This window comes from Macrosteles quadrilineatus, unplaced genomic scaffold (assembly GCF_028750875.1).
Source record: "Macrosteles quadrilineatus isolate MER2022 unplaced genomic scaffold, UCM_ALF_1.0 Scaffold_2__2_contigs__length_208266976, whole genome shotgun sequence".
NCBI classification, from domain to species: Eukaryota; Metazoa; Arthropoda; class Insecta; order Hemiptera; family Cicadellidae; genus Macrosteles; species Macrosteles quadrilineatus.
Genome location: NW_026542595.1, coordinates 29,508,457 through 29,530,272, shown reverse-complemented (window position 1 = coordinate 29,530,272; position 21,816 = coordinate 29,508,457). Strand labels below are relative to the sequence as shown.

At 35.4% G+C, this 21,816-nt stretch overlaps 1 protein-coding gene across 1 annotated transcript in view; it reads left to right on the top strand.

Moving 5' to 3' along the window:
• LOC128986440 (phospholysine phosphohistidine inorganic pyrophosphate phosphatase-like) overlaps nucleotides 1–20,456 on the top strand; it is a 62,847-nt gene extending 42,391 nt beyond the window's left edge. The window contains exons 4-5 of the mRNA XM_054406813.1: nucleotides 10,805–10,961; nucleotides 20,201–20,456. Coding sequence (XP_054262788.1) covers nucleotides 10,805–10,961; nucleotides 20,201–20,395 — 352 coding nt within the window. The 3' untranslated portion in view covers nucleotides 20,396–20,456. The remainder of the gene's footprint in view (nucleotides 1–10,804; nucleotides 10,962–20,200) is intronic.
• Nucleotides 20,457–21,816: the final 1,360 nt, after the last annotated feature.

The following is a 21,816-nucleotide window of genomic DNA, read 5'->3' as shown; positions in this document are numbered from 1 at the left end:
TTCTAAAACATGAGAGCGTAGTGATCTTGGAATGTAGACTTTTGTTCTCCTCTGAAAACAATTCCTTGATTGGTTGAGTAGATTGGATCATTTGCACCTTCTTTTATTTTTTTCATAAGATCTTTCATTCCTGGATCGTACGCAGTTTCTTTTGAAATTGAATCACTCGTGATGTTGATTGATGAGATTTGAAGGATTGAATTCTGTTCTATTTCATCTTCTTCTTTATTCAGTGCTGTGTCGATACCACGATGCTCCGATGTTTGAAAAGTCCTGGTTAGAAAGTCTACATTTTGGTGTTGTTCTGCTTTCCGATGTTTGATGTTGTATTCAAATCCTCTGAGGAAAACTGCATAGCGTAAAAGTCAACCAGCTGTCATTGGAGGAACATTCTTTGGGTGAAATATTCGTGTGAGTGGTTGGTTATCTGTGATCAATTCAAATTTTCTTCCATAGAGGTAGTTGAAAAACTTTCCAATAGAAAATACAATAGCGAGTGCTTGATTTTGAAAGTGAGCGGGAGACGAATGCAATGGGCCTTTCTTCTCCATTGATAATGTGTGATAGTAGTCTACTCCTGAGATTGCATGTGGGCTTGCATCGCAGGCTACGGATACTGAAAGGTCTGGGTCAAAAGGAACTACCACTCTATCTGAGGCTATTTCTTTCTTGATGTTGATGAACGCTTTCTCACAATCTTTTGTCCAGTTGAATGGTTTATTCTTGATGAGTAACTGGCGTAGAGGGTAAGTTATGGTAGAAGCTGCTGGAATGAATTTTGAATAATAAGTTACAAGTCCTAGAAACTTTCTCACTTCCTCTACTGAATTTGGTCTTTGAATATTGAGGATATTTGACACTTTTGCTGGAGACTTGGATATCTTGTTATTTTCAATAACATATCGTAAGTATGTGATGCTTTCTTGGAAGAATGTGCATTTATTTCTGTTGATGTGAAGATTGTTGGTTTGAAGTCGCTCCAGACAAGCTACAAGGTTGTTAAAACATTCATCCAAAGTTGACCCGTAGACAATTTATGTTGTCAAAGTAAGAGCTGACACCTGGAAGGTCTTGTAGAACTTGTTCCATTACTTTTTTAAATATGCTGGGTGCAGTCTTGATTCCAAAACTGGTGATTCCAATACTTACAAAGAGTGCAGTTGACTTTGTAAGTACCTTTATGGGTTGATATTGTTTGAACACAAGCACTTTCTTCATCGACACCTATGTGTAGGTAAGCTTTAAAGAGGTCGAGAGTACAGAAAAACTTGGCGTTCCTCAGTTTGTGGAGTGTTTCGTCAATTCTAGGAATCGGATAGTGTGAATCATATAGTTGAGGGTTGACTGTGACTTTATAGTCTGCGCATAGCCTAAGTGTACCATCAGGCTTAGGCACTACAACTAAGGGTGAACCCCAGTCGCATGATTCGATTTTAGTGATGATTTTGTCTTGTTTGAGTTTGTCAAGATCATGTCCCACTCTATCCCGGAGTGCATACGGTAAAGGTCTAGGTTTCAAAAATACTGGTTTGGATTGAGGTCTTAACTTTAGAGAGCAGGTGACATTAGGAATATGTCATATTTCTGGTGAAAATATTTCTGGAAATTTTGATTCCACTGCAGTAACTAGTTTGTCTGTGTCACTGGAAACGAAGTTTACATAAGTACCGGTATCTTTTGGTCTCTGGGTGTCAAGATCGTTCAAATGAACTCCGAGTTGTCTTATCCAAGTCCTACCTAGTATAGGGCTGTACATGTCAGGAACTACAAACAACTGCTGTGTAGATGAGCGTCCATTGTATTCAACCTGAACATTAACTAAGCCTAAGGGTTGGAAAACCTCATTTGTGTAAGAACGAAACCTTATATTTGTATTCTGAATTGTGTTTTGAGGAAGATTAAGTCTATCAAATTGAGCCTTTGGTAGAAGGGTATGAGCTGCGCCTGAATCCACCTCAAACTTTTGTGGTTTCCCATTGATTAGAATAGTTGTGAAAAATTTTTCTGTGTCTGATGAATTGTAGTCAGATACATTGAGAATTTGAAGTTGCCCTATTCCATAAAGTGAGTTTAAGTCCTGTGAATCATTTGGAGTAGTACTTATTGTATTAACTGTAGGCCTGGATTTCTTAGAGAGTAGAGTTGATATACAGACCTTGGCTATGTGTCCATCCTTGTTACAGCTTTGGCAGTGAAGGCGTGATAAGTTGGTTTTACATTCCCTGGACGTGTGATTTGCTTTACCACATCTTAAACACAGGTTTCCAATTCCAAGTGTTGCCAAATCAACCTTATTTCGTCTTGTAGAAGGGTGATTTAGTCTGTTGTTAGATCTGTTTTTGAGGTAGGCTGTCCTTCTTGGTGTATAATTCTGGTGTGTTGGTCTTCTCAATAATTTGTTGACTTCTGCCTGTGACGATGTTTGAGGACTAGAAAAGCTGTTCAGAGTTGCGCTGTCTATTTTCGAAGCTTCAATTGCTATTGCCTTTTCTACGGCAATGTCAAAGTCCTTGGTCTGGATTAATTGTTCTCTAATTGAAGAGTCATGAATTCCCCTGATAAACTGTGATCTTAAGAATAAGTCAGATACAGATGCTTCACCTGATGTACAGGTAAGTTTGTAAGTTGCAATTTGTTTCCTAAGAGCTGTTACATAGTCTGTTATTGATCAATTTTGTGCCTGGATTCTGGATAAAAACTTATGTTGTTCTACAATTTCATTGGTTTTTGGATAGTAATTGTCTAATAATTTTGTAATTTATCATAGGTTTGCTCATTAATACTTTTTGGAGCTGAGAGTGAAAGACAAAAGGTCATATATTTTAGAACCTACACTATTGAGAAAAAGCTGGGCACAAATAGTTTTATCATCAAAAGCATTCTTTATCTTTAAGTAATTTTCAAATCTTTCTTTGTATAGCCTAGTTGAAAAGTTTCTTTTTTTGAGTCAAATTGTTCGAAATTGGAAATTAATGTGATGTTGGATTGTTGAGTCTTTGACATACCTTGAATAGCTGAAGACAAGGTCTTGATTAATATTTCAAACTGTTCTTGGTTCATTTTGAAAATATTTAAAGAATAAACTTTAAAAACAAATAAAAAACAAACGTTAGGCTCTCCTCGTCGCCATTTCTGTTATGTATTGTAAGTTTATATATTAAAATAAATAAATGTAAGTTGAAAAATGAGCCTTATTTTGTCACTGGTTTATTTACATTAATTGAATCACATTTTTTAAAATAACATATGATTAAATTATTAAATGCATAGCATTTGAAACATAGAGATACAACAGGGGGTAATGTACGATATGTGATAAGGTGGTAGGGTAATCGTAGATGGAATTGTAACGGTCGTATTCCTGTTGGAATACCTACCGCTACTTTGGGTGACGTAGCTCAGGAATGAAACTCAGCACTCGCTTACAAAACCCAACTTTATTAATTACTCAAAACAACACAAAGAACACAACAATCAAAAAGGTAGAGTAGACTGGAACTGTATAAATTAGTTAGTAGCTTAACCCCCAATTTGGAAAAGACTCTAAACCCCAATTTTGAAAACCATTTACATTGTCTTACCTGGACCCAAGGCCAAGGGCCTTGGGCTCCAGCTCCCCCAGCAGGACCCCGTCCTCTGGTGCACCTCACAAACACTACCCACCAAAACTGACCCCCTGATCAAGTGCACTGGCCTACTTAAAGCAACAGCTTTCAGTAAGTCAGCACAACAAGTTATTGTTTAACAACACTCCCAGCCTACTCACACAACATTGCCAAACACTTCCTCTTTACAATATTTGACCCTCCTATTACAGAATAGTTAAAGGATGTCCGGAGGGGGTGAGTGGTGAGGACTCTGAGACACAAAAAATGCTTATTACTATGACTTATGGTATCGGAGGACACTGACACACTATAGTGATTTGTACTACATACGCTACTGATTTTACTGGTGCTCTGATTTTTTCCACTAACACGATCACACATTTTCACTACTTCACTGGTTGTGGTAGGTGAGACAGGCTGATGTTCGCTCACTGCATCCTCTTCATAAGTTTTGATGGTTTCTTGACTACAGTTGTTGGTTATGTGAGATGACTCATCGAACACCTTCTGCTGATATTGTTGAGAGATGGAGTCTCTCAGTTTGTGTATAAAATCCTTGTATGAGTAACCATTGAACAGCGTTCTTGTAGAGGATTGGTAGTAGGCTGCTACTATGACAGTAGCTTTAGTCTTCCCTTGAAAGTTAACTATGTTGGCAGAAAATTGTTCTAGTGGTACTCCATCCCGCACACAGCCCATTGGTGAGCAAATCAGCTTATTAAAGGATCGCCTGGTAAAGTCAGTTGTTACTTCTTGGAAAGCAGCATTGTACACTTCTGTTTTTGGTTTATCATAGTATTTTGGTTTCGTCACTAAGCCGTAGACAGAGGATCTGTTGGTTTTCTGGTAAACCAAATGTTCATCACAGTAGTCACTCTTGGTAGGCCTGCCAAACCTTTCTCTGAATTTCACAGCAACTCCCGCCGTCATATTCCTTTCACTTGTCAGATCTGCCGATAAACAGTGGGAGAAGGCCAGGCTCTCACATTTACTAAAATAAACAAATAGCATCCTTACATTATTATCTGTGCTAATTTTTATCAGAGGTACCAGAGGTATCAGAGGTCAGAGTGTTTTAGTATAAAAGAAGTGTAATGTCAGGTGGGGTATGAGTTAGTAGTAGTATTTATCCATATTACGCTTGGTAAGTATTATTATTTATGTCAAAATTTGTGTTATTGAAATGGTGATTGTTTAGTGGTTATGCCATTAGGCTAGGCCTAAATCCTAGCCTAGCCTACAATCGTATGTGTGTCTTGCGCCAGAATTATCCTTCTGGAACCTTTCTGTATTTACATATATTTCTGTATATACATATATATATCGGGTGTCCACAAAGTCTTGGTCTGATAAAGAAACCGCATAGTATGAAAACGAGTAATAGTAGGATAAAGATTTATTTACGGATATAACAGGTAACTTCTTAAGATTTTATAGCTATGTACAAACGAATCACAACTCTACTTGTGTGCCTCCAGTGGACTGCAGATCTTCTAGACGTCTTTTCAGTTTGTCCCAGGTTTTAGTCAGCATATCCTGAGTTACAGACGCCACAGAATTCCTGAATCTATCCCGCAAGTGTGTGTAAATTATGAACCAGGGAAGAATAGACAATGTTGTTGACAAATACCCACAAAAAGAAACCCATTGGGGTTTACATGGTGGGAACGAGGTGGCCTTTTGGTCAGGCCATCACGCCCGATCCAGTGAGTGGGGAAATGAAGATTTTAAAAATCCCTCACGAATTTAGCCCAATGAGGTGGAGCGCCTTCTTGCTGGAAAATTATCATAAGTTGCAGTTCTTATAATTGGGGGACTACGTACAACTCCAACATAACCAAGTAAACAAACCCATTTACATTTTCTTTGGTAAAGAAAAATTATCCGATGATTTCATCATGCATTACCCCACACCAAAGATTAGTATTGGACTGGCCCTTTCATTTTCAATCACGGTCCTGGGATTTTAGCTCCCCAAAATTCTACAATTATTGTGTCTGTTAACCTTCCCACTTAAATGGATAGTCGTTGAACCGCTATAGGGGATTGGGTTTTGTGAAACAACAACACAAACTGTGATTTCTCACCATTTTTGTAAACTCACCATTTCTGATTTGTTATTATATTGAATCATGATTGTATTGTTGTCAATCTTATGTGTTACGGTATTACCAATTTTATTAAATAAAACTTGATTAAATTCCCTTCAAAACAAGGCATACAAGTTAAGTGTGGCTCTAATGGTTTTCGTACAGCAAAGCTATTAAATCAGACCAAGACTTTGTGGACACCCGGTATTTTCTTGTTCAGACATATATTTCCTACAAATACATGTTATATTTATCATATTATAGTAAAGTACAAAAATTAGATATAACTGTGAAAATTTTTGTTTTCGGAAAAACTACAATTTTGTTTTTTAAGTCATATAAAGTCATAAAAAAGTTATAACTTTGTACAATATGACATTATTCTGAATAAATGTATTGTTGCCTTTTTAGTAATATAACAACTTTTGTATATAAATTGTGTACTTCTCATTATATTTTATGTTTCAAATGTTCGGCGCAAATTTGTTGATTTTCCCCAATTTCCATATTTCCCCCCATAATTCTGGTAAAAAAATTATTTGAAACAAATCAATCACATTTCCACATAGAGAAATAAATTGCCTATATTTAATTTATCTTAGATTGTCTGTAAAAAAATTGGTGTAAAAATGCTAGGCCTCTGCTTTTAAAAATTATTCCAACATTTGAATCTTTTTTTTATTTTTCACATTTTGCAAAAAACCACCAACAGGGATTCCTGGTCTTTTATTTTATTTTTACATCTCCTTTCTTTTCCGAACAAAACAAGTATGAATATGACTAGGTTATCAACAGTACTTTAGGCACTGCAAACTGTTAAACAAACCTCTGCAAAATGGCCAAAATTGCCAGGGAACCAAGCATTTGAGCATAAATCAGGCCAGGGCATTCCTAGGGATCAACTTAAACCCTCAGATAGAAGCAGAAAAACATCAAAATTTTAAAATCGGTTTTTAAAATCCCAACCAAATTATTGATCATGTGTTGAGTAGGGCTTCACCTTGCAGCCGCCGCTCGGGAAGGGTTGATAGTAACAATACAATAAGACACAATTCCATAGACCATTGCATGTGATGTATGTGTGTGTGTGTGTTTATGACGAGTGAATGAATGAATGAATGAATTAATTAATTGAATTAATGAATTATCTCTTTATTCCAACAAATTATTTACAGAATATGTACACAAATATTTAAAGGAAGAAAAAAAACATAAGTGAATTTAAAAGAATAAAATTAAATTAACCTTTACATTACATCTATGTAAAAAAAAAGCGTACATGTTAATAGGGAATAAGCCGACATGGGCAGCGAGCCTGTGCGTCGACTGTAGTTGCGTCCAAACATTATTTATCAAAATGCAATAAATAAATAAATGACGGGAGATATGATGAGGTGACAATATGATGTAAATGGAGTTACAAGAAAAAAAAATTGTGAGATGAATGGCTATGTGAAAAAATATTAGGTGGCATAACTAAGTTCAAATAAAAATAAATGAACTGTAATAGTGACAGGAATTCTACGGCTTTCAAAGTGTGTCTAGAGGGGTGGGGCAGGCGGCGGAGAACGAGTCAGGTTACAATGGTCAGGTCGCATGTCGTGTCAGGAGCGTCTGTGTCTGTAATCAGCTGCGATGATAAGCTCAGCCTCGTCCCTGCCTAGACCAAGAAACCAATCATTGACACAGCGTTTGAATGTTTAAAGTGGGGGAGTCAAAGAGATTAACACTTTGAAAAAAGTTTTGTAAGTTACGAAATAGAACATGTGCAATATAAAATGAGTTGGTCGATGAAAAGGATTTGTACAGTTGTAGTGATGTAATTCCAATTCGTGAAGAATATCTAGTATTATGTGTATGGGAAATTATAGAGAAAATGTTGCTATAATTTTTAAAAATAAGACTAAGAACATTTTTTATGAAAAGTTGTCTGATCGTTAAAAAACTGACACACAGCCTGCACTTCCCAAAACCAATTTTTAATATTAACTTTTGTGTTATGTTTAATGGCTCTAAAATACTTTTATAACAACCCCCCCATAAAAGTGATTGAACAAAAGCATAGTACATTAATTTCATTTCACTTAGAATCTGATTCAGCTGACCGATAGCATAGATATATTTTCTAATTTTACTGTTAAAATATTGAATATGACTAGACCACTTAAGACGGTAATCATAGACCACTCCTAAATATTTGAATGAATCTACTTTTTCAATAGATTCGCATGTACAGTTGGCGTCGAGGTAATCACCACAAGTGTGAATGACGAGATTTTCTAGATTATAATCAGATTTTAAACTTAAAGAAATTGGGATAAACTTAGTTTTTGATGATTTTAAAGAGAGTATATTCTGGTTTAACCACAACTTGGTTTCCATTAGGTCGTGCAAAGCTTTGTTGCGGGCCTCAAGCCAAGTTTTTCCGCTGTTCAAAATTAAAGTGTCATCCGCAAATAAGAAAAGCTTACCAAAAATATTAAGTTTTGAAATATTATTTATATATATTAAAAATAAAACAGGCCCAAGTGTACTGCCTTGAACTACACCATAGTTAACTTGTTCAATATTACTGTTGGTGTTAAGTATTGATACAAGTTGAGATCTTTGAGACAGATAACTTTTAAACCATTGAAGTGCGTTACCCCTAAAAGTGTTCTAGGAATTTTTTCATAAAATTAGCCATTTTCTTGCAATTTCAATTAAAAAAACTAAAATAGCGACCATTTTGAAATTTTTATTTGTATTGAGATAATTTTTTTTTAACATGGGTCTGTTTTAGCTAAACATACATTCCAAGTTTCATAATGATCGGTTGAAAAAATTCAAAGATAAAAATGTTTATGTGAAAAAAACATAATGGTGTATATCTGGCTAACAAAGCAGGAAAAAAAATTATTCTTGATTTTCTCTTTATTTTGGCCCATAGGACCATTTCCCGGAGTTTGGCTGTTTACTTACGGGACATCCTGTATAACGTAGTATTTTGCAATCCCTGTGAAAACGCCATAACACTCAATGGAAAATGTGCCCCTATATAGTAAACAAAATACATATAAAACCCTCTATATAACAAATATTTAGGCATTTTTTTATTATTTACTTACCCCTATATAACAAATACCCAAAGTACGGAACTCCTACATAACGAACGAACATAACCTTTATATAACTGATTCCCATGCCCCCGACCCCTGTACAGTAGAGTCCCACAAACTCGGCACTTGATAACCTGGCAGTCTGGATAACTCGACCATCACCTGGCTCAAATAATTAGTGATTTTTTGAGTCCGAGTTAAACATGGACTCAAGCCAGCTCAAGTCAAATCATTCACAACTCGTACCAAGGATTTGTTGTACTATATCTGATGACTTAATACTGACTTGTAATATAAATACAAAAATAAAATGCGGTTAAAAATCTTTAAAATTGTATTGCTCTTATTTTTTAACCCTAGTTCCCGATAACCCGGCATTTCACAAACTTGGCACCCTTCCAGTCCATATTACGCAGAGTTTGAGGGACTCTACTGTATTACATATTTTATCCAAATTTAGTCGACCATATGAACACGTCTGAACAGGAAAGTTTTCAGTTCCTCATTCTCACAGTCAATGTCTGCTCCGCAGTCAGTGCTTTACCTCTATCGATCTATCACAGTGTTCATATTGTGATATGTGTTGTGCAGAGTTTTTACTTAGATTTTTGCCTTCTAGTTTACAGGTGTGTATTGGTTAGTGTTTTTTTTTGTGTTCACTTGTTATGAAGGAGAAAAGTAGTAGTCCCTTAGTATGGAAGTCCCATATATATAAGAAGAAAGTGGATGTTGCGAAGGACTTAAACATAACATCAACTACTCTTGCAACAATCATTACAAATAAAAATAAGTATGAAGCTGGGGGTGGACAGTCTGGCCAGTGTAAAAAGGCTGAACGACCAGAATTACAGGACGTAGAAACTGCTGAACAGAATTGACAGAAGGATATCATCTAGATGATATTTATAATGTAGATGGAACAGGCATTCAATAAAAGGTTAAATTACCTGTGTCCGCCGGTCGATCCTGGAGTATCCTATTGCAGGATATGTGAGTCTCGACACACGACCGACGCGCGTCTATTTGTCCGCAGTAAAAATAAAAGTAGGCCTACCATGTATTTATGATTTCGTCATGTGTGTAAGTGTAAAATTTGTGTACATGTTTTCAAAACTTGAAGACGCACCTAATGGGGAAGTTCAAGATCTTGTATTAAGGACTGATGATGGCGATTTAACTTCGCCGAAATGCATATCCTGCAATAGGATACTTCAGGATCGACCGGCGGACACAGGTAATTTAACCTTTTATTGATTGTCAACCGATCCGGAACAACAACAAACAACATAAAATGAAGGAACAGGCATGTTATTTAAATGCCTACCAGACAAAACTTTAAAGGCGAGCCCTGTAGTGGAGGGCAAAACAGCAAGGAGCGGCTTACAGTCATGCTTGGAGCTAAAATATATCAGCCACCAATAAACTAAAGCCCTTAATTATTGGAAAATCAAAAAAGCCACGCTGTTTTAAAAACATAACGTCTCTGCCTACAAAGTAAGTTGCCAATAAAAAAGTGTGGATGGCTGGGGAGATCTTCAGTAACTTAGAAACAAATACCCCCGCTGCAGCAAACCTGTAGACTAAACAAATTTCCTTTTGCCTGATTGGATTTACACTAAAATGCCTCCTTACAAATATGACATTTATTGCCCATTAAAATAGAATTAGTTTAACGAGTACTTAGGTTTGCTGCAACAGGGAGGGTAAAAAAGTATTTTTTGTTGTAAAATGTTAATAGTTTAGTAAGAAATGAATGTATTTTCCATATTTGATTTTTATTGGTTTTTAAGAATACCCCAATATAAAGAATGTATTCCTTAGTCCCTTGACATTCGTTAAACTGAGGTTCCACTGTATCATATTTTAATGGCATGTGTTCTTGGCTGTCCTGTGCGGTGTTGTTGACTAATTTGTGACTGAATTCTTAAACTTTATCTTACTCTTCCTTCAGTGTAAATGTGAAAAATGAATATCATAATCAAATTTCAAAATATTATTACATTTACAGAAAATATTACAAAGAAAAGGATGGACTGACACTTGATGTTGGCGCATTTGCTAAGGCACTAGAATTTTCTTCTGGTGTGAAGCCAAGAGTTATTGGAAAACCTGATCCAACGTTCTTCCTAGCAGCTGTAGAAGACATGAATCTCTCACCCTCTGAGGTTTGTCAGATAAAACCTGAAAATAGACCAATAGTTGAAAACTTAGTGTTCTATAATGAATGGTTAATGGTAACCTATTGATACAACAGGGACATACTTTGGCAACATGCGGGTCAGCCACATTTTATATGCTTCTTTTTCACCTTGTTAATTTCTTTTTAGCAAATTTCCCTAAAGGGAAGTAGCTGTTACTGTAGGTATTACAGCAAGACCTAGACCCGGGACCGATTTACTTTTTCATTTTGATGTCCCCTGAGGCCAAAAACACTACCTAATCGTTTTAATTTTTATTAATGTGTGTCCGCAAACATGATAACTCGAGTAAATTCGGTCCAATTTTGATCAAATCGGCACGAATATGTTGGGCAAAATAAACTTGAATGAGTTTGCAAACCAGCAAGATCGGGTTACAAGAACAGAGTGTCGTAGGGTTTTTTAATTTTTCAAACATTGGGGTTTTAAAATGTTTACCCTTAAAACATGGAAAAATTCTCAGTTTGTATTAGAACCATCGTGTAGAATCAAAGTCAAAACATAGGGAGTTCTTATAAAAAAGTCTTTCAAGAGCTGCTTATAATTAAATTGTGTTTCTTTTTGGATATGAGCTGGTAAAAACTGGAGAAATTTTAGCCGTATGTAAGATGTCTTTTTAGTTTAGAATTCTAGATTATGCCGAAATAGGTTAATTTTTAATCTGGTGTTATATCATTGTTATATACTAATTATTCTGTTGAAGTGGATAATAGTTGGACCCGTTTTGCATAAATTATTGTTTCATAAATGTAATGATTATATAAAATGTTAATATTTGTAATTCACAAAAGATGCTCTTGATTGGCTTTTTTTTAAAGATTTTTCATCACCTAGATAGCTTCTTTTCTGTATAATGTGAACTTCATCTAAATTTGATTTTGTTGTTGCTCCATACAAGAGCAACATATGAAATAATAGCAACATAAAAGAGAATATTCCATATGAAATATGTGAATGTATTAATGAGAAATAAACAACTCTCAAGAGTGTCTAAACTGCATATTCTGGACATCTGTCGCAGACCATGGATACCAGTTTAACCGCATTTACATGGCCCAGTGGCGGCGATAAGAACCCGCGGGCCCCCCCGCAAGTTTGTTCGCCAGGCCCCCCTCTCCCAATGATCTTTAAAAACATTTCCCCGTGTATTACCACCTAAACTTGCAATTTTGCAATAAACTTGACAAGGCATCTCCCGAGGCGTCATTATCGTCTTCCATGATCGCGGCAAAATCGTAAATACTTCCCGTAGTCATAAGTCATGGAAGAAAAATCATCATAGTTTACCGTGATTGCAAATGCAACCAAACCTATGACATCATTAGATAGCAGCATCATCGTCTCCCGCGTTCACGGCCCAATCTAATATCACGGCCTAATATCTCCCCGCGACCCGTCGGTGGTGACGGGTAAATCATTTTTCCGTAATCGCGGCTAAATCCTAGATTATATCTCTCGCTAAAAAAGAAACGTCATTATCGTCTTCCGCAATCGCGGGAAAATATTGAACATCTGCGGCCGCGGAGACATCGTCATCGTCACCCGCGGGGAAATGTTCTCGTCGATATCCGCGATCGCGGCAAAAGCGTAGGCATAATCTTTCAATTTCGTGAGCGTGATCCTCACGGATATAAAAGCTTTTACTTTTAATTGTGCATTATTGTATTGAATACTGAGAAAATCGGCTCCCAAAGCAACCCGATTTTGAACCGATCTGATTTGGCCTGAGGCCCTTAGGTGAGTAACATTTTTTACCTGACTTGATGTAAACATATCTAAAGTGCGAAGTAAACAAATCTAAAGGGCAGCCTCCTAATAGTAAGACATAAAATGAAATGAAAATCCTTCTTAAGCATCTTGAAAGAATGGAATTATTTATTAGCTAGTGCCCTAGCCTCCTAGGTTAATTTGCCGATTTGGTCGTAACAAAATTGTCAAGTTTATTTAGTCGAATCAGCATAGAGGATCCTAATGGTGTCACCCGCTAGGGGCTAGGAGGATTAACATTAATGTTTTATCTTCCTAGGCCAGAGGTCACATTGGTTATAAATACGGCCCTATTATTATGCAACCAATTTTGACTGCGCCTCCACACAATCCACGAGGACAGTTAATGCAACCCCCATGACTGATGACAATTCTTTTACTTAGGTTGGTAAATAATTTATATCGATTGGTCAAGTAATATTGTTAGTTTAGCTGTTGTAAACTACTTGAACTATTGGTTTGAACACATCTTCATCATAAAAAACGTATTTTAATTCTCATATAAATAGTGTTATGATAGGGGACCCGTGTGTTTTGTGGCTGAGCCTGTCACACTATTGCGGGCCCGTAAAATTTACCGAAAATCCCAGTCAAGGCTCACGGGCCCCCCCGGGCCCGCTATCGTCGCCACTGACATGGCCCCAAGATAGATGTTTATCAATAATTAGTCCAAGAAATTTTGAATACCGATATTAATGAACGAGATATCAGCTGACAACTATGATAAGTAAGTATTGTTCAGTATCAACAAACAATTTAAAAACATTATATTGAAATGAAACTGTTCTAAACTAACCTTACCTAACCAACCAAACTTGCTGTAACATTTCCAAATCCCGTTTCATATTATTCACATGCCTTTTCTGTTATCAAACAAAATTTTGAAATGGTACAGCAAGTTTGGTTAGTTATGTTAGGTTTGTTTAGAACAGTTTTATTTCTGGATCCACATAATATATTATTTTGCCTAAACAAGATCAGTTGTCAATTTTAATTTAAATGTGTTTGAAGATATTGAAACAGAAGGAATGGATCGTAAAGGAAAACAAAACTATCGATATATCGAAAGAAATCAGATCGATAATAATGAATGTTCCCTTTAACAGGAAAGTACCAAGATTTTTTTGGTAAAGGAATTCTTTAGTGGATAAAAGACTCCTGAGAAAACGTTCAATCTGTTGTTTTGATTTTCCTGGAATTAGCACATTACAATCATCAGCAAAGCTAGAGCCTACAAAAACAAATTTTTTTTAAACTAGATGAAACCCGTCGAAATCGACGGTTACTTTCAAGGCTTACGTTAATTCATCTAACTGCAATAAGTTGGGTGAAATATACACATTTCGAGCATTTAGCATTGTTTAGAGAGTAATAAGTGTAAAAACAATAATGATATTAATTGCGTTAGTTGCCAAATTCGGTTGATAATTAAATGAATAAAATATTCCTCATACCGTACGTCATCGGAGTTATTATTAGTATGTTATATGGATCCCTTCCTTTGGAAGAACCTTTAAATAGTATTAAAATCGTATTGGTGGATGATATCGGGATGTCAGTTAGTTGTCTCAGCCTTTTCAATAACATAAAGTTGTCAATATAATCTCTCTACGGAATGTTAGGTGTAGTGGAATACTTGGAAGTGAAGTTGGATTTTATTCTTGAACTGTTATGGACCTCCTAGTTCATACGGCTTTGCGGCTTCATTGGCAACAAATAATGCAAATGACATAGCAATGGGACATTTCCAAAAAGCGTAAATACTGTAAATTGGCTGTTACGTATATATTGACGTTTACATATTGTTAATCAACGTCTTATAAAGGATTATGTGATCTAGTTTAAAAGGAATATGACCTTTCTGTCATGACAGTAGCTGCTTAAATAGTATTTTCTCTTTGTACCATATTTTACAGCCAAAATGTCGTGCTATTTTCAATAATGTTACCAACCCAGTGCGCCAAAGTCCGTAATATAGGCAGGTGCAAATAATTTGCCAAGATGGGTACCATTTTAGGCAAGGTTTCCATGTTTGGATTTTATTAGACACGATAAGAGCAGATATTTCTACATGTGTGATGATTAATAAGTGGACTGTATTTTAGATGAGAATAAAGGAAATAATAATAAAAGAATAAAATAAAATTTAGGAAATTTGGAAGAATTTAGGAAATTTGGTTAATTGAAATAAAAGGTTCAAGTAAAAAATCTAGGCTCGCAAGGACCAAAAAATATGTGTGATAATTAATAAGTGGACTGTATTTTAGATGAGAATAAAAGAAATAATATATTAGAAAATAGTTGAACTGTATTTGAAAGAAACATTTTTAACACAGATATAAACCGTATCAATTAATAATTAACATCAGCTGGTACAAATGAATATGAACATAGCAAATCAAAGAGTGTTAAATAAATAATGTGGGATGATTATATTAATAAGTACTGAACATAACCGCCCACCAAAAACAACTTTAGTGGTTTTTCTTATTTGACTTATCCTTGGCAACTCTTGTGTTTATGTGAAATTCTGGTCTAGTTTGGTTTCTGTATGATCTTGAAAAATTGTTGATTTTTTTTAGATCCAGCAGAGTAGGTTGACATCTTCTTGTCTGTGGAGTAGTCTTGTCTTTCATAATAGTTTGATGGTCCTTTAGTAGGAAAGGATTTACTTGGGCGGTGAACTTTTATAGGTCCAATTAGAACCCAACCAAAAATGCTGTGGTAGAGAGTAGGCATACCATGAGGGGTAGATCTCCGCCCACCATCAAAAATGTCGGGGTACAACTCAGCTCCGAGCAAAACATCAATATCTCCAGGAACATCAAAATGTGGATCCGAGAGTTCAAAGCGTTGGAAATGTTTTCTTATTTCAGGGTCAAGAGAAGTAGAAGGTAAAGAAGATGTAATTTGAGAGAGGACAATAGCGTTAGTGTTTAGAATGGGCCCATGTTGGAAACGAGGTTTGATAGAAATATTGACACATCCCTTTGTCTTAACAATAGATGTTTGAGATAGTCCTTGTACTGGAGCATTAAATTTTTGTCTTTGAAGACCTAGCTGTTGAACACATCGTTCACTAATAAATGAAGCTTGAGATCCTGGATCAATAAGAGCTCGAAATGTCCTATATTTACCAAATGAATCACTCACTTGAATAGCTGCTGTACCGAGTAACACTGAAGTAATTGAGTCAGTCTTACCGGATCCAAACCCTGACATCACTGGCTTGTCATCTTTGGCAGTGTTTGTTTGGCTTTTGTAAAAATGTGACACATGACATACCTGATCTGATTTTCTTTGATGCGAACCTGACTCGTCGTGGAGAAGTGTATGGTGTCGTTTACTACAACTTCGGCATGTAGATGTTGAAGTACAATTGTCCAACATATGCCCAATGCTGAGACAATTGAAACAGGCTTGTTTTGATTGCACAGCATCCCTACGTTCCTTGATGGACAAAGCTGAAAACTTTGTACAAGTGTACACTGTGTGTGGTTCGTCACAGTAAATACAATTGGGTGTCCGAATATTAGTGACATAAGTGTTTCTTGCCACATTAGATGGTTTGTAAGCATTTTGAAGTAAATTTGGCTTAGGTTTCTGTGCTATTGGAACTGTTCGAATATTAGTAGAAGTAGCATCTAAAGCTTTGCAATGATCTGTCAAAAAACTTATTAAGTTATGAAATGTGGGAAATTCACTTTTCGAATAAGCTCTTTCAAATAATTGTCTCGTATGTTTGTCAAGTTTTTGAATTAAAGTGTGAAACAGCATAAAATCTCCTAAATCTACAGGGAAGGTTGTTGCGTTCAATGCATTTGCATTTTCACAACAAGTGTCTTAAAGCTTTCGGAGAAGAGACATGTAATGAAGGGAAAGCAATAATTTCCTCCAAATAATGTGTGGCTAGGCAACGTTTATCATCGTACCTAGAGACAATTTTGTTCCCAAACTAATTAATAATTTTGACTAGTTATTGGAAGAGTACGTGCCAAAGAATGTGGTTCTTCACTCAAACAGGACAACAATTATTGGAATTTTTCGACTGGAGAAAGTGTTTCATTATTGTGGATTAGGGAACAAAATAAATCTTTAAAATTAGGCCAATCTTTCAAGTTTCCATTGAATTTAGGTAAAGAGATTTTGGGAAGTTTTACCTTACTATTGGTGTGTGCATGCTCACCTGACCCATTAGAATTGGTACAATTTGATTCAGCAGACGGAGCAAACTTCAAGTTGGTTGATAGAATGGAATAATACAGTTCATCGACTTCATCAACAATAGTTTGGTATATGGACAGGTTTTCTTTGTCATCAAGAGAAACTTTGAGTTTTATAATGTCGATGTGGCAGCGGCGGAATTCTTCATAAGTAGGTTTGAGTTCATCGAAGCGTACTTTAAAATTGTTATATGCTGTTGGATCATTAAGTACGGTAAGTCAACACTGATTGAATGGAGAGTTTTTATCTTCTTGGCAAAAGTGTCTCTTTGAAACTCTAAAACAGTTATCTCTTGAGCAATCTGATCTTCTTTCTTCCTAGACATAGGTAGACAAGTTTAAAACATCAAAGAATTTAGGAAATTTGGTTAATTGAAATAAAAGGTTCAAGTAAAAAATCTAGGCTCGCAAGGACCAAAAAATATGTGTGATAATTAATAAGTGGACTGTATTTTAGATGAGAATAAAAGAAATAATATATTAGAAAATAGTTGAACTGTATTTGAAAGAAACATTTTTAACACAGATATAAACCGTATCAATTAATAATTAACATCAGCTGGTACAAATGAATATGAACATAGCAAATCAAAGAGTGTTAAATAAATAATGTGGGATGATTATATTAATAAGTACTGAACACTACATAATTATTTGATTTGTGTAGAATAATATGATAAAATGTAGGCAAAAGTAGTGAAAAAGGCAGACACCAACCCGTAAAATATATATAAGATAGTTCAATAAGAAATAATTGTAAGAATTATTGTGATAAAAGGATTTTCCAATGATTTCGTAATGGAACTTTATATTGCAACACATGACATGATACAGAAGAAAATCAATTTTAAAATCAGAAAATAACATTGCAAATACTTCTTTTGGACTATTCGGTAACTCCCAATAAATGTGTGTTGTTTAAAATACAATTTTAAAATTAACAGCTGTTATATTAAAAAGTATTATCCACATGACCAAAATGTAAACAAATCTGTGGAGGGATCTTTAAAGGCTTCTGGGGCAGAGCCCTAAGCGAATTTACTTCGTTTTTCTTTTGATAACTCATCTACAGACCAAGACCTTTCTTTGGACACCTCTACCAAGTTTCTACGCCCAGTCGTTCTCTCAGATTAGTGGGGACAAACTTTTCAATTGAATATTTAGATTCCCCCATGTTAATTTTATCGGAGAAACTCCAACTTTGATGGCCTGTGGGGCAAAGCCCGAGGATTTTTATTGTAGGAATTGGAGAAAGGGTGCGTCTACATAATAAATACTTCATTTTGACACATTGTTTGTAAAAATCCGTCCATTATTATCGGAGGAGTAGCGTTTCGTAGAAATCGCCTTCACGTATTATATATAAGGATGTTTACAGCTGTTATGTTAAGCAAATTATATTATACCAAAAGCTAGTTTAGAATGTTGGCGTCGGCTGCTAGACTTTTAAAAATTAAAATTTAATTTTAAAAAAAACTGGGACCCTAAACTAAAATTATGGCTTCGACATTCCCTAGTTCTCAAAATTATCTTTCTTTCAATACAAAAATCATGAAAATCCGTCGAGTGGTTGATTCAGAATTGTGAAATAAAAAACTCTGTCACTTTTTAATATATATGATAATCTTTTCATAGAAACGTACCCCACCGCAGCAAGCCTGAAAACTAAGCGAATTTCAATTTGTCTGATTGGATTTATACTAAATATTTCCAAAAACAAGAGATATTTATTCCCCATTTAAATAACACTAGATTTAAGTACCTAGGTTTACTGCAACAGGAAAGGTAAAAAGTGTTTTTTCCACCAAATATTAATAGAATAGTATTAACCCTAGGACTAACTTCATGTGTGCGCCAGGTGCCCTTTTTTTCGAACGCTTACTACGCGATGAAAACTATCCAGAAGCGTAGTAATTTTGATACCGTTGGAAAGAGGAGATTCTAAGTTAACTGTTATTTTCATACATAAACAAACCTTGTAGCACCAACAGATCATAACTGCTATTATAATTTGAACAATATCATGGAACCATCTTGTTAAGTTGAAACAGCTGACTAAATTCTTTTATTCCTTTAAAATATGAATACTCATAAGGTTAACATGGGGAACTAAAGAGCCACTGGGGCAGAGCCAGAAAAGATTTTTGAGATAAGAATAGGCCTATATGTTAAACGGGAATATGAGCTATCATCATGCTAAATTTTTAGCCCTACCCGTCCGTGATTGAACTTCAAACAAACAAACAACTAAACAAACACACACACAAACTTTAACATTTATAATATTAGTAAGATTTTAATACAAATGTAATCAGGCAAGATGAAATTTGCTTAGTCTGCAGGTTTGCTGCGGCGGGGGTATTAATACATGTGTTGCGGGTCTTAAGTAGCTCTTTTACTCTTTAGGGACTAGGGAGTAAAAATAATTTTTAGTCCCTCTGGGGAGTAAAAGTCAGCTGTTATACAGTTGTGAACGTTGACTGTAAAATGGCATGTATCGAAAGTATGTACAGTATAGAATGTTTTAATCTGTTGTAACTTACTGTTTCATTCTTGTTAACAGTTTGGCATATCGATGGTATACACTAACGCAATCGTTTAGATTCGTTATAGTCCAAATGATTGAATCACTTACTTAACACTGCTTGTTTCCATCAGCTAGATTGAAAACAAGTTAGAAGTTGTTTTGAGAGGTTATCTTTACATGAAAAGTTTTTTCGTTTTCTATCTTAGTTAACTTAAATAATTGTGCAATTTGACAAAAATTATAATTCATCATCACGGGCAAAAAGTCTCGGTTTAACACTCACTCATTTTCCGATCTTGGCTTCTCTCTGATTGTAAAACTTTTTTCGGGTTGAAAAGAGTAACTTTACTTTAGTGATGAAAACTATTTAAAGAAATAATTTAAACATTACATGTTTTTACTTTTGCTGTAGAATTAATCAAACACTTCAAAAAAGTTAATTACTTGTACCTCTTTGGCAATTTTAAACATATATTCATGATCACTTCAACTGTAAATATGTAATAATCTGTCTGAGCTTACTAGGGTTGCAGCATGGGTCTGAGATGGTAGCTTGCGCTCTGTAGTTGGTTAAAAATTCAATGAATGCGTATTGATCACTTTTGCATCATCAACTATGAAACCTAAGCATTCAATGAAACACCTAACCACTGGGCTATTAACATATTTGATATTTTGTTTTGTGTCAGGTGGTGATGATTGGGGATGATATAGAGTCAGATGTAGGAGGAGCCCAGGCATGTGGTCTCCGTGGAGTGTTGGTCAAGACAGGCAAGTTTAGGCCTGGAGATGAGTCACATCCAAGAGTCAAACCAGATGCCATAGTCATCAACCTTTACCAAGCTGTGGAAATGGTCCTTAACAGCCCTGAGACACTATCGTGATACTTGTCCTACTTGTTAATCAAATGGAACAAAACTTAAATAAATCAAAGATATCATTGTTTGACAGATTTTATTTTCGATGGATGTTATTATCTTTGCGGATTTTGTGTCAGTGTCAACTAATATGTAATGTTGTCAAGTACTATCTTACTAAAATGTAAGATATTCTTCAAGTTATAATTTGGGAATGAATACTTGTTCCTGTTTATTGCCATGGTGAAAATTCTAAATGATATTAATATTATCAATCCGTTTAGTCCCAAGATTGAATTCTTCTGTAGAAACTCATAAGAAAGGATCAGTTGCAAATTTTATACCGGTAACTTGTTATGATACCAACTCCATGTTGAAAAAAATTGTTCATTGAGCAGAGCGAGCAAAGCTCTTTGAGATCGGACCTTATGTAAACTATGTAATCAGATAACTTAATAACGGCTAAACATATTAAAGCCAAACTTATCAGGTTTATTCTGACAAACAGTGAAAATGTTATCACACAAAAAAATTTCAATTTGATAATGCCTGTATGAACCCAATTTTTACCTTAGGCTATAAAACCCCCCCTGAACCCCTAGCTGTTGCCATGGTCCGATCATGCTGCTTTACGAACTCGTCCGAATAAATGTAGGGTTACACATTTATTCGGATGTGATGTATTGCATAACTACCAATAGCTAGGCCATTCCTATGGTTAAAACATAAACTACCGTAAAGAACATATTTTATACCTTTAGAATAGAGCCAGCCCGCATATTAAGGTTAACCCAATTTTACTGAAAATACGTTCCTCGAAGGGAAAAGAATACAAGGTCTTTGGGTGTCTTTGGACTAGTTGACTAGTTTTACCTCTGGCTAGACAATCAGTCGAATTCGTAGGTAGTCAAGTGAAAAGGCACTATGTCATGGCTATCAGATTTATGAAGAATATCATAATTATTAACTGGCGACAAAGAGAACAAACCTCACCCCTACATTTAATCGACTAATAATTTTTCATCAATTCTGTCCACAAAATCATATTTTATATTAATTGAGCTGAGCGAGTGAAGATCTTATACGTCGACTCTTATGCATTTCGTAATACGCAAACTCCTCCTAGACGGCTGAATCAATCGTGTTCAAATTTTGCATGGTGATAAAGACCATATTGGTGAGTACCAACATCTATATAGCGTTAAAAAAGTCTCTCAGGAATCCGCCCCACTGGGGTTCAAAGTTTCAATGTAATCCTTATGGAAGCAGTATTTGACACATAAACAAATACATATAGCTGTTGACTTTTGAATGCAGTAGATAAAGAAATAGCTCATAGCATTATTCCACAGATATTAGAACAGAAACGGTATGGATCATAAATATAATCAAATGACGGCACTAGCTTGAGGTCCGTGACGTAGGAACAGTGGCGTACTGTCATAGTT